Here is a 25,481-nt window from a genome sequence, read left to right as displayed (position 1 = left end):
CAGAGCCCAGATTCATCAGGATGGCCTTGGTGATTACCTCTCTCACTATCCTCCTGGCCAGCACAGGTGTCACTTTTGGCTTCCGACCACGTCCTCTGAGATTTTTCACAGTGCGGAACGTCTTGTATTTTTTAATAATACTTTGCAGTGTAGCCACTGAAACTTCAAAACATTTAGATATGGTCTTATAGCCCTTTCCTGAAGTGTGAGCAGCCACTATGCACAGCCGCAGGTCCTCAGTGAGCTCCTTTGTCTTAGGCATGACTGTCTACAAACCAACAGCAGAGAGCTTCTGTTTTTCACCTGTTGAGTTGATTAAAACAGCTGTTCCCAATGAATCAGGGTAATTAGGATGCTTTAGAACAGCTTGGAGGAAAAAAAAAAAAAAAAAAAAAAAAAAAAAAAACCCTGCACACTGACACAGAAGCTCGGATAGGTGTGGTATGTGTTGGGTATGGTTCATTAGTATATTTTCCTGCATACATATATTTAGATAACTACTATTGTGATTATATCATTATTATTATCATCATTATTATTATTATTATTATTAATAGTAATAGTACTGTTGCCTTCATCACAAAACATCGTCACAAAATATCATTGTTACAACTCAAACTTTACTATTGTTATTAATACTACTATTATTATTATTATTATTATTATTATTATTATTTATTTATTTATTTATTTATTTTTATTATTATTATTTATTATTATTATTATTATTATTTTATTATTATAATTATTGATATTACTGTTACCATCATCACAACATCATACTGTAATCACCATCCTTGGGATTATTGCTGTTATTATTATTATTATTATGATTACTGTTATTATTGATATTACTGTTACTGTCATCACAAAATATTAACCGTATCATCATTGTCATGTCATTGTTACTCCGATTTATGGCCATTTCTATTATTTTTGAACATGCTAATACTACCTATACTGCTACTACTACTTATACATTATTATTATTATTCAGATTGTCTTGTTCTCATTTCTCATTCATTATCATTGTTGTTGTTTTTTTTTTTTTTTTTTTTTTTTTTTTTTTTGTTGTTAGTATAGTTTTTTGTTTGTTTTTGTTTTTTGTTGGTATTGTTTCTGTTGTTGTTGTTTCTGTTTCTGCATTTACCATGTATGTTTTTGCACTCCAAAAAAAAAAAAAAAAAAAAAAAAGAACAGCTTGGACTATTTGGAATGGTATAGAACTTTGGATTTTCCCATTGACTGTGACAGTTTGTGTAACAGGTTCAAAAAGGTGTTTCCACTTGCTTTGGTTGCTATATGTGTATGGCCCCTTTAATTGTGGTAGAGCCTCACTCCCTGTTCATTGGCTGGCAGCATGTTGGAAACTGTTTCCGGTTAAATCAGTAATATTCGCGCCAGCAAAGAGTGTGGTTGTGGTGGGTGAGTGCTCTGGAAAATTTTATTTCTTTTATTGATCTTTCTATATTTTGACGATGTATTTTTATTCTTTCATGTTACCAAATAATATTGTAATGGTTAATGTGCACTTGTCATTGCAGGACGTCATGTAAGAACGCTGTGAAACTGATCACTTCATTTAAATGTGTTTTAACAGGTACATGTTCTATTATACATTTATTGTTTTGCAAACTGTTGTATATCATTACTGTTACAGTAATATTCGCGCCAGCAAAGAGTGTGGTTGTGGTGGGACGTTGTGCAAGAACGCTGTGAAACTGATCACTTCATTTAAATGTGTTTTAACAGAATTAAATAACCCACCCGGGGGCCGAAATGGTGTTGGTTGTCTCAGTCATTACACACAACGCAGATAAGAGACGTTACAATGGTGCCGTGACCGTGACTCTGGAAACAGCGTGCTGGAATGACTGATCGGAGGTTTCCGGAGGTGTTCGTACCGTGGTTGACGAGAGCTTTCCGCGTGAGGAGCTGTTTGGTGTAGTACCGCTTTTGACCACAAGGTGGAGTGAAGGACCGTGTTTCACCGCTTATGCCTCGTTTCCACTGAGTGGTACGGTACAGTACGGTACAGTACGGTACGGGTCGGGTCGGAAAACCATGAATTGGCTAGCGTTTCCACTGCCGACAGTACCCTTTGATGGGCGTGGTGTATGCCGGAAAGTAGTGATAACGTCACTTGATAGACGTGGTGTATGACGGAAAGTAGCTTGACGTCATTCTCGCGCAAAGAAGAAAGCTAAGACCGCAAACATCAATGGAGGACATTCGCGAGTTATGTTTCGCGGTGGCATTGTTTTGCAAGGTGTTGTGTGTGTTTTAAAAATGGCGCCTCTTGTGTTGCGTTGTCGTTCTGTAGCACGCGCAAGTGACGATTCTCTGTCAACCAATCAACGCTCTGCAGTGAGTCTAGCTCCACCCTTTAGTACCGTTCCACTGTGCTAGGTACCACAACGGAAGGGTACCCAAAAAGTGGTACGGTACAGTTCGGCATTTTGGTACCATTCACAACTTTTGATAGTGGAAATGCAAATAAATGCGTACCGTTCCGTTCCGTACCGTACCGTACCGCTCAGTGGAAACGAGGCATTAGAGGAGCAAAGTTCGGGTATTGTGGCTTCAAATTGAACGAGAGTTTGACAACAATAGCAGCTGAAGATTTAACTTTGAAGCATTTTTTTTAAAGACTTTTTTTGAAGACAATTACTGAGGTTTATTGAGAAGTTTTATTGTAGAGACTAAAATTTTGCACACATACATTTTACTTGAACTTTGAGCTCTGAAACTAGGATATATTTTTAGAACCTACACATTTTTCTTCCTTTTCGTTCACTCTGAAAGTGTCATTCTGAAGTTTTGGGACAATACATTTAATTAATTCAGTCCTCCACCACCTCAGTTAAGTGTAGGTGAATTGAAACAACCAAGTTTGAAGGAAGCCAATGAGTCAATGGAATTACTAGTGGGGATGGTAGAACGAATGGGACGCTCTATTGGGGAAAGCATTGCTTCCAGTTTAGAGTCTAAAGTGTGTGGGTCTAGTAATGCTGACTCATCTGTCCTAAACAGAGTTCTAAAATCTGAAATCAAAGAACCTGTTTGTTTTAGGGGTGACCGAGCTGAGCCATACACAATACATGAGTGGGAAGCCATAGTGCTGTCATATTTGCGCAAAATAGGGACGCCAATTGAAGAACAAGCTGATGAAGTCATGAGCAGACTTTTGGGGTGGGCACGAGAAGTTGTGAGGGTGGGCTTGCGCAGTAACCCCTCTATTGATTTGTGCAAGGGCCCAAGTCCTATTTTTGATTTGCTAAAACAGCATTTCAGTGACACAGCTTATTCTAGCATGCCATTGGCTGATTTTTATGGCACACTCCCACATGCTGGTGAAGACCCCTTTGATTACTGGCTGAGGCTAAATAGAGCCATGGACATGGCTGAGGACTGTTTAAAGAGACAGAATAAGAAGACTGATGATTTGTCACGTGAGCTCACTGTAATGTTTATCAGACATTGTCCAAACCCTGAGCTTTCCCTTATATTCAAGTGCAGACCTGTGGAGCAGTGGACGACAGCTGATGTTCATGCACGTTTGGAAGAGTATGGTAGAGAGAAACGATGTAGCTCTGTGGCTAGAGTACCCCCAGCCATCACTCTTTTAAAACAGGAAGTTGCCGTTCGGCCTTCTGAAATGAAGGATAAGACAACTGTTAAACCAGAATCTGATGCATACCATACTCCAACTAAAGAGCCCAGTGAACCCATGGAACGAATCTTAGCAATGTTGGAGCGTGTCTTGGAGAATGGACAATCAAGAAATCAGGCCGGTGCAGAGCGGCATCTGCCTAAGTCTCATAGAAACAGAGTAAGGCCTACTCTACCATGTGAAGTGTGTGGAGATATTGGCCACACCACCCATTTTCATTGCAGAGCGAATCATCTGTGTTTTCTCTGTTACAAAGCAGGTCATGCACGTGCAGAGTGTCCTAAAGCTAAAGCTTGCACTACAAGTATGGTGCCTGAGTTGGATACTGTTTCACGTACGGGAAACGAATAGGCCTGCATGTGGAGGGGGTGAGTGTAAGGCCAAATGATAATCCCCCATCATTGTTGGATTATGATCTGGAGTCTGTATATAAAAGTGTATGTGAAGAGTATAGTTCTGAATGTACAGTTGTCCTGCAAAATACACAAAAACTTGAGCCACATGATGATCTGTTCTACACTACAGTGATTATTGGTGGACAAGTTGAGGCAACAGCAATGCTTGACACTGGGTCAATGGCTTGTACCACGAGCTCCAAGATCTTACCGCAATTGCTGAGTACTGGTGTGTTGTCAAGCCTATCGCTTGCCCCAACAGATGTTGTTTTGGTCGGATGTGGAGGCACCAGAACAAAACCTTTAGGAATGATTGAGCTGGACATGGATGTGTACGGCTGTCACGTCACTGTTCCGACTTTAGTAGTTGAGGGCCAGGGTGATGATCTAATTCTTGGCAGTAATCTCTTGAAACATTTGATCCATCAGCTGAGAAGTTCTTCAGAGTTACTAATAAACGTGTCTGAACGTGAGTGTGCCAACACTGAACAAAACAAGCTGCTTGATCTACTAGCCAATGTGGAGAAATGGGGAAATGGTACTGTGCCTGATTTACTAGGAACAGTAAAGATCAAAACGGCAGTGTCACTCGAACCTATGTCTGAAAACTTAGTTTGGGGCAAACTGCAAAGCATTCACGACATCTCAGCTGGCAGTGCTGTCATTTTGGAGCCCAGCAGAGTAAAATCAAGGCCAAGGTTAGTGCTGGTTGGAAAAACAGTAGCTTTGATACGTAAAGATGGATGGGTTCCCCTCAAAGTGATAAATCCTTCTGAGAAAGCAGTTACTTTAAAAAGGAATTCAACGCTTGCAGATGCTTTCCCTTGCATGGCGTTGCAGGATTTTGACTGCTCTGAATTTCCTGATGCTTGCTCATTTGCTCTTGAACAAAAAGTTCAGAGAACAGCCGATGTGTTAACTGACAAACAGGATGAGATGAGTGTAACAGATGCTCTAACCAAGTCGGGATCAAACGACTTATGTGCTGCTGATGACTCAACAGTTTTACGTGACTTGGGCTTAGCTGACTTGGATGTGGAGTCTTGCAATGTGTCTGCTGACTGCAAAGCAAAACTTGTTCAACTTATCTCTCAGTACCATTCTATCTTTTCCAGACACAAGTTGGACTGTGGAAAGGCTGCTGGTTTTGTTCATCGCATTCACCTGAGTGATGACAAGCCCTTTCGGTTGCCGTATCGTCGTCTTGCTCCCACTCAGTATGAAAGGCTTCGTCAAGCTTTGGATGAGATGGAAGAACGTGAAATTATACAAAAGTCTAGAAGCGAGTTTGCATCACCACTTGTCCTAGTCTGGAAGAAGTCAGGAGACTTGAGAATATGTACAGACTTCCGTTGGATTAATCCTCGCACAATCAAGGATGCGCATCCACTTCCCCACCAAGCAGATGCTCTTGCTGCGTTGGGTGGAAATGCCTATTTTTCTACAATGGACCTCACATCTGGCTACTATAATGTAGAAGTTCATGAAGATGACCGGAAATACACAGCGTTTACATCACCCTTTGGATTATACGAATATAATCGGTTACCGCAGGGCCTGTGTAACAGTCCGGCCACCTTCATACGGATGATGTTGACAATATTCGGGGATCAGAATTTCATCAGCCTATTATGTTATTTAGATGATGTCCTGGTGTTTGCTCCCACAGAAGAGCTGGCATTAGAGCGCCTGGAAATGGTGTTCAAGCGTTTGAAGACTCATAATCTCAAGCTTGCTCCAAAGAAGTGTCATCTCTTGCGGAGTTCTGTAAAATTTCTAGGCCATATTATCAGTGCGGATGGTATTGCTACCGATCCAGAAAAAGTAAAAGCCATTACTTCTGTCACTGAGGATGATCTTATGGTTGAAGGTACCAATGTTCCCAGTCAGCAGAAAATAAGGTCTTTTCTGGGCATGGTAGTGTTTTACCAGCAGTTTATTGAAGACTGTTCGTCTATTGCCAAACCATTGTTCAACCTTACCACTGGAAGAAAGGCACCACGTGGAAAGTGGAAACGTCGAACGTGTCAGAGAGAGTTGTCTGCATCAGACTGGACTGAGGAATGTAGTCAAGCGTTTCACAAATTGAAGCAGGCTTTGCTTGATCAAGTCTTGTTGGTTCATCCGAATTTTAATGAGCCTTTCTTGCTTTCAGTAGATGCTTCAAGTAATGGGCTCGGGGCTGTTTTGTCCCAGATTCCAGCTGGTGGAACAACGGCTAGACCTGTCGCTTTCGCAAGCAAGTCGCTTACCTATGCCCAGTCTCGATACCCTGCACATCGATTGGAGTTTTTCGCTATGAAATGGGCTATCTGTGACAAATTTCATCACTGGCTCAGGGGTCAGAAATTTACAGTTTGGACAGACAACAACCCATTCACATACATTCTGTCCAAAGCCAAATTGGATGCTTGTGAACATAGATGGGTTGCTAAATTAGCACCATACCAGTTTGACATTAAGTATGTTCCTGGTCCAAAAAATATAGTTGCTGACGCCCTGAGCCGAGAGCCCTTCGTGCATCCTAGTGTACTCCATCGTCTCACAAGAGTTCCTTACAGTGAGTTATTGGTAGAAGCGGCTGATGTGTGCACAGACCATGTCCAGGATGTCTTTCGTTGGTCTACTCATCCCTTTGACAGTACTCCTGATACTGAAGGTGTGGCCGTTGCTTGTCATACAGCTAAAGCCTCCTTACCTGGCACAATGTCAACGCAGGAAGTGGAAGCTGTTCTGCACTCATGCCGACATAGCGATACAAACATCAGGCCACATGCATTGTTGCTGCCTCACCTTCCACAAGCAATAATACCATCTGAATCAGCTGACGTTAATTTGATGTTGCATGACGATCTAATGAAGAGGCAACAGGAAGACATTGTTTTGAGCAGAGTGATTTGCTTTGTCGAGAGAGGACGAAGACCTAACAGGAGGGAGCGGGCGAATGAACCAACCACTGTCTTGAAACTTTTGAAACACTGAGGAAAGCTGCAAATGAAGAATGGTGTGTTATATAGAGTTTCGAAAAATAGTGTCACCAAAAGGAAGACCTACCTGTATGTCGTGCCTGATGCAGTGAAGAATATGGTGTTGAAGGGTGTTCATGACCAAGCAGGACATCAAGGTCAGCAGCGGACTCTGTATCTTGCTCGGCAAAGGTTCTTTTGGCATGGCCTGGAGAAGGATGTGAGAGAGTATGTGAAATGCTGTCGTCGATGCGTGATCAGCAAGACACCAGAACCAGAGGGTCGTGCACTGTTGGAGAACATCATTACGACAGAGCCCCTTGAACTCGTCTGCATAGACTTTTGGTCGGCGGAGGACTCTGGCAACCGGTCCCTGGATGTACTTGTTGTGACCGACCACTTTACTAAAATGGCCAGTGCGTTCTTGTGTCCAAATCAGTCTGCCAAAGCTGTGGCGCATCAACTGTGGCATAACTACTTCTGTGTTTATGGCTTTCCAAGCCGAATTCACTCTGACAGAGGAGCCAACTTCAAAAGTGCCCTGATAGCTGAACTGTTAAATGTCGCTGGAGTTCAAAAATCAAGAACAACTCCCTATCATCCGATGGGAAATGGAGCGTGTGAGAGGATGAACAGGACTCTGGGAAACATGATACGTGCACTGCCAGCGAAGACCAAGCAAAAATGGCCCCAAGTACTCAAATCTCTAACTTTTGCTTGTAATTGCACCGTCCATGAGACCACGGGATATGCTCCTTTCCTGTTGATGTTTGGAAGGATTCCACGGCTGCCTGTGGACCTGGTATTCGAAACTGTTCTGGACAATCCCGATGTTGTGAACTACGACAGTTACATCCAAGCTCTTCGGAGAGATATGAAGGAGGCAATGCACGTTGCACAGGCATCTGCTTTGAAACAGCTGAAGAGACATGCTGACTTGTACAATAAGAAGGTCAGGGGTGGACCTATTGATGTCGGTGATCGAGTTTTACTTGCCAACAAGGGAGTACGTGGAAAACGGAAGCTTGCTGACCTTTGGGAGGATACGACGTACACCGTTGTTGGACTTAACAAAGATAGTCATACCTACAGAATTCAGCACAGTCGTACTGGTGTTGTGAAAACTGTACATCTTAACCTTATAATGCCAGTCAACTTTCTTCCACTTACTGATGATGAGTTGGAGGGTGATGCAACCGACAATCACCTGAGTGACTCAGAGAGTATTGATTCTGTGGTTGCTGATGTGTCTGAGGATGCTACGAACTACAGGACACAAGAGTGGGTATCACAGCTACCTTCTGATGACATGAACGACCCAGGGACGGATGATGTGGAAGAACCTACAGATGTTCTTGAGCCTATACAAGCTGTGGATATGGCTCAGTTTAATGTAGTGGAGCATGATGTGAATAACAGCTCTGATACAACCCAGCTGGGACCTGAGGGTCTAGATGATGTTGCGGGTATGGACGAAAGCGTAACTGAATTGGCTACAGAGCAGGTTGAAATATCTGTATCTGTCTCCTTGAGTGCTGCAATGCCTAATGGCGGTCACTTTGCTAAAGCCAATTCAGTGTCTAATATTAGTGTTCGCAACTTTCCTGCTGAAAGTTCACTAAGCCATGTAAGATCCAGAGCTGGTAGACTGTTCAAACCAGTTACAAGGTTTATTGAGATAATGAACCAGCAAAAAGTTCTGGGGTAAACATGAATATGTTGCTTGAGTGTTACGTGGTAACTCATTTTTCTGTATTCTTGCTATAACACACCTTGTTATGTGTTACTGTAATGTTTCTATTGTTATGTTTTGGATGATTTAAGCGTAATTGTAAGATGTGTACTGCAATGCACTGACTTGAGACAGGAGTTAAGTCTCTTTTGTGGAGAACTTGTGTGTCCAAATGTATGAAATGTAAATTGTTTAGCTAACATGTAATGGGCATGTTTGTCTATGAGTGTCTAGGGGATTGGCCACCCTCTTCTCACTTTAATTCCTGTGGGGAATAGTGTCTACACTGAACTGAACAGACAATTTCATGAAGTTTTGAACACCTTTAAAAAAAATTTCTCTCTTCCTCGTCTATTTTTTTTCATTCCTGTATATTGTTGTTGAGTTTATGTACCTGATGTTATGTTGTGGTCAGTGATAGTTTTGGCATTGATGTTTTGTGTGAGAGCAAGTGGAATTCAGTAGGGGGGAATGTAACAGGTTCAAAAAGGTGTTTCCACTTGCTTTGGTTGCTATATGTGTATGGCCCCTTTAATTGTGGTAGAGCCTCACTCCCTGTTCATTGGCTGGCAGCATGTTGGAAACTGTTTCCGGTTAAATCAGTAATATTCGCGCCAGCAAAGAGTGTGGTTGTGGTGGGTGAGTGCTCTGGAAAAATTTATTTCTTTTATTGATCTTTCTATATTTTGACGATGTATTTTTATTCTTTCATGTTACTAAATAATATTGTAATGGTTAATGTGCACTCGTCATTGCAGGACGTCGTGTAAGAATGCTGTGAAACTGATCACTTCATTTAAATGTGTTTTAACAGGTACATGTTCTATACATTTATTGTTTTGCAAACTGTTGTATATCATTACTGTTACAGTAATATTCGCGCCAGCAAAGAGTGTGGTTGTGGTGGGACGTCGTGTAAGAACGCTGTGAAACTGATCACTTCATTTAAATGTGTTTTAACAGAATTAAAAAACCCACCCGGGGGCTGAAATGGTGTTGGTTGTCTCAGTCATTACACACAACGCAGATAAGAGACGTTACATTTGCAAAGGGTATGAATAATTTTGGACATGCCACTTTTTGTTCAAATGTAAATAAAAGCTGAAAAATATTTATTTCCACATTTCCACAAGGATGGCTCTTGTACATCGTCTTATTATCTATTGGGAGAAGCCTGTGTCATTTCCAGTCAAAAAAAAAAAAAAAAACTTGCTGGTTGAATAAAAGTAATTTAATTGTAATTGTAGGTAAAATATTACTTTTTGATTACTTTTCTAAATTTCCAATTAATGTTTTCAACTGTTAATCATTTTCAAACATTTCAACCAGACAGGATTAACCTTTACAGTAGTCCAGCTACTACGAATTCAGACTTTAGAAACTCTTAGCACTTCTGAGGTAAAATACTGATCAACGCCCAAAACAATTCCCAAAATAGTCAGTCTTAAAAAATAAAATGAAATTATAATAATAATAAAATAAAGCATATACATTAACCCAAATAGAAAATAAAACAGTTATCGAATAAGCATGTGTCCTATTCTGTGTCCTAAACTCCAGAAACTGGTGTCTCAAATTTAACAGTAGTCAGTAGGCAATTTTGGAAAAAAATAATTAAATATGTGTGTGTCAGTGTGTAAATAATCAGATGTAACCCCTTTTGTAATCGTAATGTCATTTAATTGCACTTTTTTCTCTCAGTAACTAACAGATTACAGTTACATTTATAATTAATTAATTAAATTATGTAATTCTGTAACATGTATCTAGTTACTCCCCAACACTGTATATCTCACTGCACTACATGACAAAATAATTAACACAGTTATAGAATCTTAATAAATATAAATTGTTCTTAATAATAATCTTAAAGAATGTATAATATTACAGATATAATTTGGTTATTGGCTTGTGTATATCTTCTTAAAACTGGTTGTACAGTTGTTTTTCACATTCATTTAGTCTCAAACATTTAGTCTATGCAATTACATAAAAATATCTTATTTTGCAACTTTTCCCATTAAATGTTGCTTTGTGTTCTTCTCAGGCTTTAACAAAATAATGTAACATTTGGGGGTGAACAAGCAGAAAAGCAGGCCAAAACTAGAAGCTAAAATAGCAAAAATCTCCACAGCAGTTGTAAATTTACCAGGTGAACTGACATATGCTGGTACAAATGCCAGCCACACTGCACAAAATATAAGCATGCTGAAGGTGATGTATTTGGCCTCATTAAAATTGCCTGGCAACTTCCGGGCCAGAAAAGCCAGAAAAAAGCAGACACAGGCCAAAAGGCCTATATATCCCAACACACACCAGAAGGCCAGATCAGAGCCCACACTGCAATCCAGAATGATCTTGGATTGTTGATATTCAGTGTTTCTATATGGGAAAGGAGGGGATATTGTAAGCCAAGCAGTACATATGACCACCTGGACCAGAGTGCAGCAGAAGATGATTATTCTCTGCTGCATGGGGCCCAACCACTTCATTATATTGTTTCCTGGTCGGGTAGCTGTAAAAGCTGCCAACACCACTAAAGTCTTTCCCAGGATGCAGGAGATGCAGAGGGAGAAAGTGATGCTGAAGGCAGTGTGTCGTAGCATGCAAGACCATGATGTAGGTTCCCCAATAAATACCAAAGCACACAGAAAACAAAGAGTCAGTGATAACAAGATGAAAAAACTAAGTTCTGAGTTATTCACACGGACTATCGGGGTTCCTTTGTTGTAAAGAAATATCATCAGCACTGTGACAGTCAAAAAGGCTCCCACTACAGCTATCACAGTCAGCGTGATTCCCATTGCATCATGGGAGAGAAACTCAATTACCTTTGGGACACATATTGTTCCATTCACATTGGACCAATAATCTTCAGGGCATAACAGACAATCTATTGAATCTATAAAAAAGGGAAAAGAGAAATAATAAAATCTGATAAATTAAGGCAAATTAGGAAGATCACAAGACACATGTAATAAGAGCATTAAGGAGTCTGTATATTTTCTTGTCAACAGGAAAACATACAGTAGGGTTCTATTACCTGTCTGATTACTGATCTTGCCAATATCACATGGAACACAATCAAAGCAGCACAGAGGTTGCCCACGACGGACAGCCTTCCTGAATCCTGGAGTGCAGCTGTTACTGCATATAGACACAGGTACCTAAAAAAAAAAAAAAAAAAAAAAAAAAAATATTGTGTAATTCTTATAACTATTTGTGAGACCAAACAACAGAATTAGGAGTATTCAAACATAAACAAGTCACCCTTTTAAAACATACACAATGTTATCATCAGAGGTAGAAAGTAACGAATTACATTTACTCCCGTTACTGTAATTGTGTAGGTTTTTTGTGTACTTCTACTTTTTAAAGTAACTTTTAAATTTTGTAATTTTACTTTTACTTAAGTACATTTTGATTTAAGTATTGTGCTTAACTACATTTTAAATAGTATCCGTTACTGAGTAAAAATAAAAAAAATTAAATAATAAAATAAATTAATTTAAAAAAAAAATGTGCGTGGAGGGAAGGAGGAGATCGCGCACCGGAAACTGATTGCTTGATGAGCAGCAGAACAAACGCAGCGCGCCAACTCAAGAAAGATGGAGACGGACAAGGCACAGTTTTGCAGAGTTACATCTCTCGGCTGCATGCATGAAGCAAACCGTCACTCTAATGTAAAGTTAATAACAAACTTGCACGTGCCTAATGTATAACACTAGTGTATATCAAAGTCGGACATAAGGCACGCATAAGTCCGCTACTGATTCACAAACTATGCGCGCTCTCAGGACTCGGATCCCTATCGTATTTTTGCGTGGAATTTCAAAACATTTGCCTAGTTGTTCAAATTATTGTCCCGTGAGTGTTTTATAATGGATGCTCACCCATAGAAGAGGAATGAGGATCGGTGTTTATCAGGCGCACACTGACAGTTCACTGATCCTGTGTTTGTCGAACCTTCACATCGATGCGTTTCAACAGATTTAGAATGTATTTGCTGTAGTTTGAATTCGTATGTTAATTTTTTAATGAATACAAACAGATATTCAGTCAGTCAAGTTCAAAGGGATAGGTTTAGTGGTCTTTTGGCATCTCCCTGTTGTCCTGTTTGGTAAGGCAGGTTCACTTATTTAAGAAAAAGTACTCTGAAGTTGTAAAGAATGTCTTTAGTAAGGAATTCAGGAGCTTAAAATCTGTATATATAGTTTTAAAAAGTTAGAATTTAGCAGAGGTTTTCTTTAAAGGTTATAAGGTATATTTAAAGTTTTAATTTAAAGTTTGTTTGAATTTTGAGTTTTTTTATAACATGCAGTAGAAGAATAATAAGGCAAAACAAATGTTTTGGTTAATAAAAAGATTTTAAAATAAATACTTTTCTCTTTACTTTGGAAGTAAATAAGTAAATAAATAAGATAATAATAATTAAGAGGACATGTCAGGCATAGGGGAGCCTTGCAAAATTGACCGGAGAAGGAGGGGGGCCCCGGAGTAAAAAAGGTTGGGAACCCCTGCCCTACTGAATCCAGTTTATGCAACATTCAGTGGTTGTGATGTTTTAAGTTTTATGGGATCACTTGGACTAAAATTTCCCTAAATGTTTTATATGGTTATTTAATTTTTAATTGTATCTTATTTATTTGTTTTTATTGCACTTTATTTGTAAAGTTGTTTCCTCAATTAAAAACAACCAGGTTGAGATTTATATCCCCTTGTCTTTTTTGAATAACCCTAGAACCCCCCACCCAGCACTGCTGTTAAAAAAAAAATACTCAGTAAATTTTACTGAGTATGAGTTACTTTTTACTTTTACTTGAGTAGATTTTTTGACCAGTACATTTACTTGTAATTAAGTAAAATTTCATTGAAAGAACAGTACTTTTACTTGAGTAGCATATTTTATTACTCTTTCCACCTCTGGTTATTATACTAATAAAGGCTCACAGATCACATAATGGCAGTGATTTTAATCGAACAATAGATGGCAGTGCAGTGCACAGTCAACACCTTGCCTTGTTCTGTTGGTTAGACCACATAATGGAATGCTCGTCAATAACCAGTTCTCTCCCAGTTTGCTGAGCACCATCATAGAGGCCCACTTTAACAAACTGAATATCTCCACTTCCATGTCTTTGCCAGTTTATCAAATCATATGATGGGATTGAATCTCCCTTAACATCAAAATCGACTTCTTCTCCAGAAACAGAGAAAGAGATTTCCTGTAAATAATGCTGAAGCTTTGGAGTAGAAATACGCAACAAGAAAAAAGAAAAAAAAAAAAGAAGAAGAAGGAGAGAGGGGCAGATATTTCTGATCAAAAACTAATTTTAGGTAGAAAAATATGCTATATTTATGCGCAATATAATTACTATTCTGTGTCAAAACCAGTTCTCATTAAACCTGTAGGTACTTTTACCTGCCATGGAAACACATTGTTGAGGTTTGCACATGAGAAATTCTCAAATGGTCCATTTCCAGGTATACAGTGAATGAGATTATGTAGAGAATGAGCAAAGGCATACACTGCTTTATATACATTGTAGGTCACACGAGGACTGGATGTGTTCATGTAGGCAGAGTGTTCTTGTCTGAGAGTTTCTTTTCCTGTGCAGGAGGGCAAATGACTGTTCAAGTTGGATGTGGAGGGAGAGCAACCATAAAGAGCTTCCCACAACTCCTGAATTTGAGGGTTAGAAGGGTACCTTTCTGGGGTCACTGTTTTGAGGTAATCCTGAAGACCTGGAATGTGTCCTTGACGTATTGCAAACCCAATTGTGCCATCTAAGAATGGATATGTTTCTGCTAATATCGAAGCTGTAACCCAAGCCTCACTTGCAATCCATTGAATTCCTGTGATATTTTGAGTCACAAACTCTCTTAAGAATGGATAAAATTCCCCCTCCCCTGAAAAAACAACCACCACCTTAGCTGTTGATTCCTTCATTACTTTAAGAATCCTTAAGACCTGTTCCTGGGTATAGTCTTTAGGGATCATTTCATGATAGGCCAAACAAATGTTAGTAGTATCAATTTCTCGCTTTAAGCCTTGTAAAGCAAACCTGCCATAGTCATGGTCTTCAGTCACCACACCAATCCATGTCCAGTCAAACCTCTTTAAGAGTTGTGCAATAGCTTTGACCTGATAATCATCACTGGGAACCACTCTAAAAAATGTTGGGAACTGCTTTCGATCACTTAAGCAGGCGCAGGTTGAGAAATAACTTATCTATAAACAAAAATATAATATAATAAATGAAAGAAAGAAAGAAAGAAAGAAAGAAAGGAACATATATAACAGTTTGTATAGACATCAGTGCAAAATTGCCTCAAGAGTAGTTAACATTTTTTCATAATAAGACATTAAATTCCTGGAAATCCCAATGTCACCTGATAAAGTTAGGAAGGAATAATGTGTAAGAATATGTACATATGTTTACCATGGGTATTCTGAAAGGCTCCAGAGTTCTGGAGACAACGATGGATTGTGAAGATCCAGATTCCCCTATAAATCCTAATAAAGGGCTAGCTCCAGAACATATAAAACTCTGAACAACATCCTGTCCATTTAACACTGCCAGGACTGCTTTCTGAGCTGTTACGGGAGTAGCACAAGAGTCAAAGATACTATAAGCCAGAGTATGGTTTGGTAATAGATCTTTTCTGTTGTTTATTTCCTCCACAGCAAGTGTCATGCTGAGAGCCCAGCGGAACGCCCTTGGATCAAACCTACAAAAAAAAAAAAAAAACTTCTTGTAAAACAATGTGTGGTTTAGGAAAGACGCTATACAAAATGTATAAGACATGTCCTTACCCTCGACACTGCGCTGCTAAAGGTCTCTTTATGTAGTCTGTTGGAGGAAGCTCTACTCTATAATGCAAAGGAAAAATTCCTCCTATTGTGAAGTCGCCACTGGTCATGAACACTGGCAAATTAAAGTCACCCTGTGGGTTGCAGCTTGAAGTTACAGCTGCACTGGAAAGATGAAATACAGAGACAAAAATATAAATCATTATCCTATTAACCTCCACAAGAACAAAAGGCAAAGATATGCTTCTCTTACCTTAGGTTTTATATGTTAGTCATGCATATCATGTTAGTCATGCATATTATTATGCATGACGTCGTTCCTGAGTTATATATCAAATCAGGTGCGCTATAATGTTTCCCATGATGCAACATTACAATATCATCAATTACAATATCATTAATGCTTTACTTAGTAGATAATGCTTATTAATATGGTGATTAATTAAATGAATATGGTGATTAACAAATGGTGATTAATTAAGCAAATTAACCATAATCAGTTACAGTGGAAAAAGCATCCAACAGAAAAAAGAAAGAAATTAAAATAAATTAATTTTCTGGCTATGTACAAACTGAAGGTGGTATTATTATTTATTTATTTATTTATTTATTTATTTATTTATTTATTTATTTATTTATTTATTTATTCATTCATTGTTTGTTTGTCCATGTGAAGTTTGATGTTTATTTTTTATAACTGATGGTCTATAATTAATGCGTGTAAATGTACAATGTAAAATGAGTACACAACACTACCAGTGCAACAGGTCTAAGCCTCACAAAACATTTTACATAGTTTTTACAGTCCACAGTGAAATCTGGACCGGAATAGATATGGTGATATTAACTAACACATAGTTCTAATGTTACCATGCATGTATGTATTGTTTGTTTCAGCCAGAAATGCATTAAATATTACAAACATTGTAATCATTTTAATGAAATAATTAAAGGTTGTCTCATGACTGAATGTGTATCGAGTGTGCATTATCATTGGCTCAAAGAAATAATTACATTCACAAGGGCTTGGTACATAAAAGATTGACAGCAGGAGGGGCATATGCTATTGGTTTGATTGTTTTCAGGTAGAAAGTTAAGGCCATCCCTCAGTCACAGATTATCTATATATGCTGTACCCATTAGATTAATTTGATTAGTCTGTGTCAGTTATGGCACAGCTTAATGCGGTTTTGTTTTTGCATTTTACATTTTGGCCACTGCTGTGTATTGGTTTGCAAAATCAGTATAAAAGGAAAATTAATTGTGTCTTTCAGGGAGATGAAGATACCTACAGCTTTTACCAGGGGGGAGATGTGGTTTTGGGAGGAATTTTTCCTTTGCATTCCAGCCCTATATCGTCATTTTATTCTTTCAACACCAAACCTGAGCCAACTAAGTATAAATTGTGTGTCAAGCTTTCATCATCTGATAAATGTTTCGTAAAACATATATATATATTTTTGTATTGCAATAATGTAATGCATTTTATACAAGTGTGTGTGTGTGTGTGTGTGTGCAGCTTCACTCCTAGAGCCCTGAGGTGGATGCAGACGATGCTCTTTGCTGTGACAGAAATAAACCAGCGGCAAGACCTTTTGCCAAACCTATCACTGGGCTACCACATCAGGGACAGCGGTGATGACATACCTGTATCTGTGAAGAGGTCTCTTCTCCTAGTCAATGGACAACCAGAGAAAGGCAGTAGACAAAGCTGTGAAGATATACAAAAGCAGCCAAGCCCTGTAATCGTGGGAGATGCTGCATCAGGAGTGTCCATGGCTGTTCTGAGAACTCTAGGCTCATTCAAAATACCCTTGGTAAAACAACATCTAACATTATATTAATTGATTCTCTTGCAATTGCATTTCCTTTGTCTTGGTTATGAAAGCTGTGATTTTCTATTGAGTTCTGCACTTATTGTGAAACAAATAAACAGAAGTAAAAAACACATATTGTAAATTGCCAGTATTAGCTTTTACTTGGTTTTACTTTATGAGTTTACTTATTAGTTACAGTACTTTTAATCTTACTGTTTTCATATTTTAGGTGAGCTACTTTGCATCCTGTTCATGTCTCAGTAACAAGAGAGAGTTTCCAGCATTCATGCGGACAATGCCAAGTGATCTATTTCAGATTAAAGCCTTGGTAAAACTTGTTCATTTCTTTCAATGGACATGGGTCGGGGTGATTGGAGTGGAATCAGATTATGCTCGCTTTGCTATACATCTTTTCTTGAAAGAGTCAGAAAGATTTAATATTTGTCCTGCTTATGTTCACTTCTATCCTGTTGTACTAATGCAAGATACAGTACATGAGCTTGTAAACATTTTAAAAGCTTCCTCTGCCACAGTCATAGTAAACTTCTCTGGGGAATCAGAACTGCATAGTATACTAAAAGAGTGCAGACAGCAAAATGTTACTCATCTTCAGTGGATTGCCAGTGAGGCCTGGGCCACATCAAAAGCTCTCTGGGATGATTTTGGTGATTTGTTAAAGGGAACATTAGGGTTTGCCATACGAAGAGCTGATATCCCACATCTTGGCAATTACCTCAGAAGAATAAGTGTTTCTGTTGCTCAGTCCCATTTTCTTTCTGAGTTTTGGGAAGAGACTTTCCGTTGCCGACTAAATGGGTCCTTAAATACTCATGTGCATGGGGAAGAGGCACAGAACTGGCCACCTTGCAATGGCAGTGAGAGTTTGGACGATGTATACACTCCTTATTCAGATGTGTCACAACTCAGAGTCTCCTACAATGTTTATAAGGCTGTGTATCTCATAGCACATGCACTACATGACATGAGCACATGTGAACCAGGAAAGGGTCCCTTTCAGAATGGGACATGTGGGAGTCTATCTCAAATTCTGCCATGGCAGGTGTGTGTTACTCACCATTTTACATTATCTGCCTATATTGTGCTAATAAGAAATTATCAAACACTGTACAAGTTCTAAAACAATGTGTGTATTGCAATTAATGCACTTTAATGTTTTCTTGCTTTGCATCGTTCTATCTCCCAACCTTCACCTAAGCTCCTGTACTACATGAAACAAACACATTTTACAACACTAGGGGAAGAGGTCAGATTTGATGACAATGGTGATCCCATTGCATCCTATGACCTGATGAACTGGCAAAGAGGGTCTGATGGCTCTCTTCAGCTAGTGAGGGTGGGATTCTATGATGCCTCCCTCGAAGACGACAAGGACCTAGTAATAGATGAGCCAGTAATTATGTGGCACAAAGGAGAGAAGGTGTGTGCCATCCCACTCATCACCCGGTATTGCTTGCTATGTCTGTTTTTCTTTCAATTCTACCCAATAATTATGATGGAACTGAATAAAATCCAGTTTTTTTAACTTTAAATTGCAATGCACTATTGATTTTATTTTATACATTTTTGATCGCTTATTTCTTTAAGCAATAAAAATATGTAGTCACATGCACTCTCATCAACTCCAGACTATGTAGTGTTTTGTTTTTTTTTCTATTGTTTGTTCTGCTGTGGTCATTAGGCACCAAAATCATTGTGCAGTCAAAGCTGTCTGCCAGGCTCCAGGAAAGCCAGGCTAAAAGGCAAGCCAGTCTGCTGCTTTGACTGTATACTATGTGCTGAAGGAGAGATCAGTAATCAAACAGGTGTGAATTTCTTCACATCTCCTCAATTAAAGACATTGTGATGAAAGAAAAAAATGAGTACATTTCAAAATTATAGATAAATGAACTTTATGCTCCCCATTTTTAATTTTTCCCCCCCCCACAGATTCAAATGATTGTCTGACATGTTCAAAGGAAACATGGCCAAACCAAGCCCAAGACCAGTGCATTCCCAAAACGTTAGAGTTTTTGTCTTTTCAGGAGCCCTTGGGAATAATTCTATGGGCATTTTCAGCATTCGGAGCCTGTGCAGCATTAGCAGTGCTTGTTGTATTTACAATATACAGGAAGACACCAGTCATACGAGGAAACAATATGGAGTTAAGTTTCCTTCTCCTCCTGTTTCTCTGTGCATGTTTTCTGATTGGCCTAACATTTATAGGGAAGCCCACCGACTGGTTATGTCGAATTCGGTATCCAGCCTTTGGAATCAGCTTTACTCTCTGTATTTCATGCATCTTGGCAAAAACTGTAGTAGTTTTAATGGCTTTCAGAGCCACCCTCCCTGGCAGTAATGTCATGAAGTGGTTTGGCCCTGCCAAACAAAGATCAAGTGTAATCTTGTGCACTTTTGTGCAAGCATTTATTTGCATCATATGGTTAACAACTAAGCCTCCTTTTGCATCATATAACACAAAGTTTATGAGTGCAACTATAAATGTTGAATGTGCTGTAGGATCTGAAGTTGGATTTTGGTGTGTGCTTGGATATATTGGATTCCTAGCTTGCTTGTGTTTCCTAATAGCATTTTTGGCTAGAAAATTACCGGACAACTTTAATGAGGCTAAATTCATCACATTTAGCATGCTTATATTTTTTGCTGTGTGGATAACCTTCATTCCAGTTTATGTGAGCTCTCGTGGAAAGTATACAATTGCTGTCCATGTCTTTGCCATTCTAGCTTCTGCATTTGGTCTATTGCTGTGTATATTTGCTCCTAAATGTTATATTGTACTTTTGAAACCTGAGAAAAATGACAAAAAGCATATGATGAAAAAATAACAAAAAGAAAAAAAAAAAAGGTTTTGAACATTTGTAATAATGCACTACACTAAAATAAATAAATAAATAAATAAATAAAATACAGTAATAGTCCACATTTTTTTCCTCTAAAGAAAGTTTATTTTATGGTTTTTAGGTTATTTTGTTTATTTTATATTCACTTTTATACAGTACACTGTTGTGCTATTATTATTATTGTTATTATTATTATTATTTTTATGTTTCCAAATCACTGTAATTCATTAATTAATTTTCAGTTGAAGGCCAGACTTGCCTTTATCTACACAGCAAATGCACAAAATGCAGATAAAAAATAAAATAAAAAAGATTTAGATACATACATAATGCACACGACCATGTAACTGAGAAAATATTATTACTATATTACTGAGAATATATTATTTGAATAGTCAAATTTGTATGGTAGAAACAACTACATTTGCTGTTGTCAGTATTGTGTCCTGTTTTGTTCTGTCTTTCCTAGTGTTTCCCCCCCTGTGTTTCTAGTTTATTTGGTTTGTTCCTTTGTCTCCCCCTTCTGTTCAGTATATAGTTTGGTTTGGTCTTGCCCATATTTGTACTTCCCCTAGTTATCTCGTTAGGTTGCCACTCCCCTGTCTCAGTGTATTTATAGTCTTCAATTCCTCACTCCCCTTGTCGGTGATTAATGCTGTTAATGTTATTCATTTCCATGTTTCTTTTGTTTTCAATAAATATCAGTTTCATTTGTTACTCCGGTTTCCTTAAAGTTTCTCCTGGCTCATCTCCATGGCAGTTGTGACAGAATCACCGACCAAACAAGATGACCTGGGCTGAGGACCTCCTAATGAACCTGCAGCAAGGTGAGCGTTCGCTGGAGGAATATGTGGAGGAGTTTCTGAGTGTTTACCATCTGGTGAGATGGAGTGATAAAATGATTAATGCATGCTTCCAGATGAGACTAAAAGATGATTATTTGTTTCAATTGATAACTCCAAATGATTGCTACCGTCCTGTAGCAGATTTTGTCAATTTTGTTCTCGATTTATGTGATTCCCCATTCCAAGTCATGGTGGAGGATGGTAATCCTCCTCCCATCTGGAAACATGCAATCACCCCATCTCACCAACAACCAGGGCCCTCCACATATCACTCCAGTGACCTCACTCCCCCTCCTTGCCTCCCACGTGTCCTCAAGTCCTCCATAGCTCCACGATGGTCCTCAGCCCAGTACCTATGGCTGCCAACATCAGAGTCTGCTCACAAGATGGCCGCCATGTCAGAGTCTGCTCCCAAGATGGCCACCACATCAGAGTGCCATGTCAGAGTGCCACGCCAGAGTCTGCACGCCAGAGTCTGCAGCCAAGATGTCTGCCATGACAGAGTCTGCACCCAAGTCTGAACCCCCCTGGTTTCGCCCAGCCTCCACTGTCCGCGACTCCAGAGCGCCCTCCAGTGTCCACGCCTCCAGACCGCCCTCCAGTGTCTGCACCTCCAGAGCACCCTCCAGTGTCCGTGCCGCCAGAGCGTCCTCCAGTGACCGCGCCGCCAAAGCGCCCTCCAGTGACCGCTCGGAGCGCCCTCCAGTGACTGCGCCGCCAGAGCGCCCTCCAGTGACCGCTCCTCCAGAGCGCCCTCCAGTGACAGCTCCTCCAGAGCACCCTCAAGTGACCGCTCGCCCAGAGCCTGCTCTTCCAGAATCTCCGCTGGTGATGTCCAGCCCACCAGAGTCTCTGCTGGGGTCGTCCAGCCCTCCAGAGCCCGCTCGCCCCGAGCGCTACCTAGAGCCCGCTCGCCCTGAGCGCCGTACAGAGCCAGCTCCTCAAAAGCTCCCTCCAGAGCCCGTGTCTCATGAGCACCTTCCAGAGACTATTCTGGCCTGTGGTCCGCTAATTGTCCCCAAGAAAATTTTTGAAAAATTCTGAACTGTCTGCTCCTCCTTGGACCCCTTAACCCCCTGATCCGCCCTGGAGGCCGCCCTTGTATCCTATGTCCCTGGTGTCCCAGCCTAGCGGTCTCCCTGGCATCCACCCTCCCTCCCTTATAGATGTTATTAGACGTGAGACGCGCCTTCGGTGAGGAGGGGGGGGGTTAATGCCAAGGTAATGTCAGTATTGTGTCCTGTTTTGTTCTGTCTTTGCTAATGTTTTTCCCCCTGTGTTTCTAGTTTATTTGGTTTGTTCCTTTGTCTCCCCCTTCTGTTCAGTATAGTTTGGTCTTGCCCATTTTTGTACTTCCCCTTGTTATCTCGTTAGGTTGCCACTCCCCTGTCACTCCCCTGTGTATTTATAGTCCTCAGTTCCTCACTCCCTTTGTCAGTGATTAATGTTGTTAATGTTATTCAGTTTCATTGTACTCCTGGTTTTTGTTCCATGTTTCTTTTGTTTTCGATAAATATCAGTATTATTTGTTACTCCGGTTTCCTTCAAGTTTCTCCTAGCTCATCTCCATGGCAGTTGTGACAGCTGCATTCTCATTTTCTGTAATGTTTTTATTACCATAAACAATCCTGAGTGCTTGTGGTGTGAACAGCTTAGCTGTTTTGATGCGCTGCTCAGTTTAAACTGTAGAAACAATAAAACTGTGGAACTGTTGTCATGGCTGTTGGTTGAAACTATGCCGGGGACCAGAACTGGACAATGGTCTACTTTTTGAGGATACTCGCTCCAGAAAATGTTCTACTTATTAGCCATAGGCAATCATGACTCATAAATAAAATAATGCCACTTGCTTTCACCTAACAGTAGATCACAGAGCAGTAAAAAGTCAGGACTTAGGACCTTTTGACCTTGACCTTGCTTGTTCTTATGGTTAGAGGCATGAACAGAAGTTTGGGACAGAAGCATAGAAAAATGTCAACTAAATTTTCTTGTATTGTGGAAATTTACTTGTCTTGTGTACCATATACTAAATTATTTGTTACTGAACAAATAATTTAACTCAAGAACTGTTGCGGCTGGACTGGGTAAATTTAATTGAGAAATGCTGGGATCATTGAGCCATAAAAAAAAAAAAAACATAATACAAAAATTAATGTGGTGCAAAGGTGCTTTCATACTAGAGCTTTTGGTGCAGTCCTCAGTCTGTTTGTATTCAGAGTCAGGCATTAAACAGACACTTCTTTTTAAGCAGGGATTAAAACTCCAATTCCAAAAGGAGTTGTCAAAAACAAACAAATAAATCCAACCTGGTTTGGATCAGGTTCTTAGGGTACACAACACTCACTATAAACATTCTTAAATTGAAGGTGTAATTGAGATTTTATGACAAACTCTGGAGCAGATGTACCCTAAAGTGTGATATCTGCAGCATACTATATAGCCAGTCACACATAATATGAGGCATGTCTGATATTAGCAATATCTGCACAAAAACAATAATTACCTGAAATTCATGCAGGTTCAAAGTGTGATCCGACTTGCTGTGATGTCATGCTGATGTATGTAAAAAAAATTAAAAAAAAATCCCATTTTCTTGAACCTAAACAAAAAAAAAGTTACTACTTTCAAACATGCCTAGGCTACCTAGGCATACCTATTCCATACTGGCTTTATAAAAACCGCCAAAAAGCCCGACGTCACTCCGTCCCACCGGCTCTGTGGAACTTCTCCCTCCCTCTGGCACAGCCTCTGTCCTCTGTCACTCCGGCTCTGCCATGGACCTCTGGAACTCCCCGCCTCCGCCTTGGTCGCCAGAGCCTTGGGCTCTGCCTTGGCCCTCCGGATCCTCGGTGTTGCCCAGGATCATCGGCTCTCCATCTCCGCCTCGGGCTCTACCGCCACCTGCTCCGCCTCCGTCGGTCACCCCCCCTGGAGTCGTCAGCCTTTCCTCCACCATGGCTCCTCCCTCCATCGGCTCCACCGTGGGTCTCCATCATGGCTGCGGTCTGGGTCTCACCTGGCTCCTCCTGCTCCAGATCCCTCCTGTCTCCTCCTTGGCTCCTCCCTCTGTCATCACCTCCCTGGACTGTTCCGTCACCACCCTGGATTCCATCTATTGCCCTCCTCCCGGGAGTCTGTCCTCCGCAGAAGCCCCCTCCTAAGACTTTGTACAATTGTTTTCCCTGTTTGTTGGCTCAAGGACGCTCCTACTGGGAGGGGGAGGTAATGTCAAACCCCTGGACTATCTAATTGGTTTCTCCCATCATCTCCCCCCCCCTGCTATGTGTGTTTTGGTTCCTCCCTCATTCCCTACACCTGTGTGTGCTAATCAATGTGTCTTTATAAGTGTGTGTCTTTACCCTGATGTTTGCCGGACGTTGATGTTGCTACCCTGCGTTCCTGTGTTTCCTGTGCTGTTCTGTGGGTTATTAAAGACTTTTCGTTTACTACGTCGTTGTTTGTCCATTCCTCATCTCCAGCGTGACAGTCTGTGTGTTTTGCTTAAATGCTCTCAGGCAGTTTGGCGTGACTTGCCTGGAACGCTGCAGGTGTGCTGCATTTGTTGCCTGGTTGAGTCCGGAGATACTCGTCACCCACCCACCCCCCCCAAGACCTGCATAAGCTGTCCAGATCTGAGAGAGTCCATCAGTGGTGGCCGACCTGGCTCGATATCGCACTTCAAAGTGGAAGTCCTGGAGTGCGAGGAACCAGCGAGTTACCCTGGCATTGGTGTCTTTTGCAGGAGCCATCAACTGTAGAGGCGCGTGGTCGGTGTCCAGGGTAAACTTGCGGCCCAGGAGGTAATAGCGCAGCTCCAGGACTGCCCACTTCACGGCCAGGGCTTCCTTCTCCACAGCAGCGTAGTTCTTCTTGGCCGGGGACAGCTTCCTGTTGATGTAAATGACAGGATGCTCCTCACCTTCCTGGATTTGGGACAGGACGGCTCCCAGTCCCGTGTCAGAGGCATCCGTCTGCAGCAGGAAGGGGCAGCTAAAGTCCGGGGCGCGAAGTACGAGCGGGGAGGTGAGCGCCGTCTTGATCCGGGCGAAGGCCTCTTCTGCTGCTGCGGTCCAGCACACTTTCTCCAGCTTTCCCTTCCTGGTCAGGTCTTTCAGAGGGGCGGCTAAGAGGAGAAGTTGGGGATAAAACATCGATAGTACCCCTCCAACCCCAGAAAGGCTCGTACCTGGGTCTTCGTTTGTCGTCTCGGTGCGGTGTGGATGGCCTCCACCTTCTTCTCCTGTGGCCGTATGAGGCCCCGGCCGACTTGGACGCCCAGGTACTTCGCCTCCGAGAGTGCTAGGTGGCATTTGCAGGGGTTGGTGGTTAGTCCAGCCCGCCAGAGCTCCGAGAGCATCCTCCACAGACGGTCCAGGTGTTC

At 40.8% G+C, this 25,481-nt stretch overlaps 2 protein-coding genes across 2 annotated transcripts; one reads left to right on the top strand and one right to left on the bottom strand.

Moving 5' to 3' along the window:
* Window positions 1-10,766: 10,766 nt before the first annotated feature.
* Window positions 10,767-15,699, bottom strand: LOC141345935 (extracellular calcium-sensing receptor). Its single transcript, XM_073850856.1, has 6 exons — window positions 15,584-15,699; window positions 15,210-15,498; window positions 14,189-14,998; window positions 13,785-14,009; window positions 11,831-11,933; window positions 10,767-11,668 (listed from the first exon to the last, which is right to left on the bottom strand). The coding sequence occupies exons 1-6, from the start codon at window positions 15,688-15,690 to the stop codon at window positions 10,767-10,769; spliced, it is 2,436 nt and encodes an 811-aa protein (XP_073706957.1). The 5' UTR covers window positions 15,691-15,699.
* A 1,359-nt stretch (window positions 15,700-17,058) lies between these two features.
* olfcx3 (olfactory receptor C family, x3) lies at window positions 17,059-20,240 on the top strand. Its single transcript, XM_073850150.1, has 5 exons — window positions 17,059-17,397; window positions 17,627-18,457; window positions 18,614-18,835; window positions 19,097-19,220; window positions 19,345-20,240. The coding sequence occupies exons 1-5, from the start codon at window positions 17,059-17,061 to the stop codon at window positions 20,238-20,240; spliced, it is 2,412 nt and encodes an 803-aa protein (XP_073706251.1).
* The last annotated feature ends 5,241 nt before the right edge of the window (window positions 20,241-25,481 follow it).

The sequence above is a fragment of the Garra rufa genome, chromosome 11 (assembly GCF_049309525.1).
Source record: "Garra rufa chromosome 11, GarRuf1.0, whole genome shotgun sequence".
Classification (NCBI taxonomy): Eukaryota; Metazoa; Chordata; class Actinopteri; order Cypriniformes; family Cyprinidae; genus Garra; species Garra rufa.
This window is presented reverse-complemented; position numbering and strand designations above follow the sequence as displayed.

Bases quoted from the DNA above. Each gene is read 5' to 3' on its own strand.
- LOC141345935 (XM_073850856.1), bottom strand. From the start codon at position 15,690: ATGACCAGTGGCGACTTCACAATAGGAGGAATTTTTCCTTTGCATTAT. The intron at 14,999-15,209 runs GTAAACATATGT...TTTTGTTTATAG, and splicing joins AGCCTTTCAGAATACCCATG to ATAAGTTATTTCTCAACCTG. The intron at 14,010-14,188 runs GTAAAAGTACCT...TCTACTCCAAAG, and splicing joins ACAATGTGTTTCCATGGCAG to CTTCAGCATTATTTACAGGA.
- olfcx3 (XM_073850150.1), top strand. From the start codon at position 17,059: ATGCATTTTATACAAGTGTGTGTGTGTGTGTGTGTGTGCAGCTTCACT. The intron at 18,458-18,613 runs GTGTGTGTTACT...CCTTCACCTAAG, and splicing joins CTCAAATTCTGCCATGGCAG to CTCCTGTACTACATGAAACA. The intron at 18,836-19,096 runs GTGTGTGCCATC...TGTGGTCATTAG, and splicing joins TGTGGCACAAAGGAGAGAAG to GCACCAAAATCATTGTGCAG.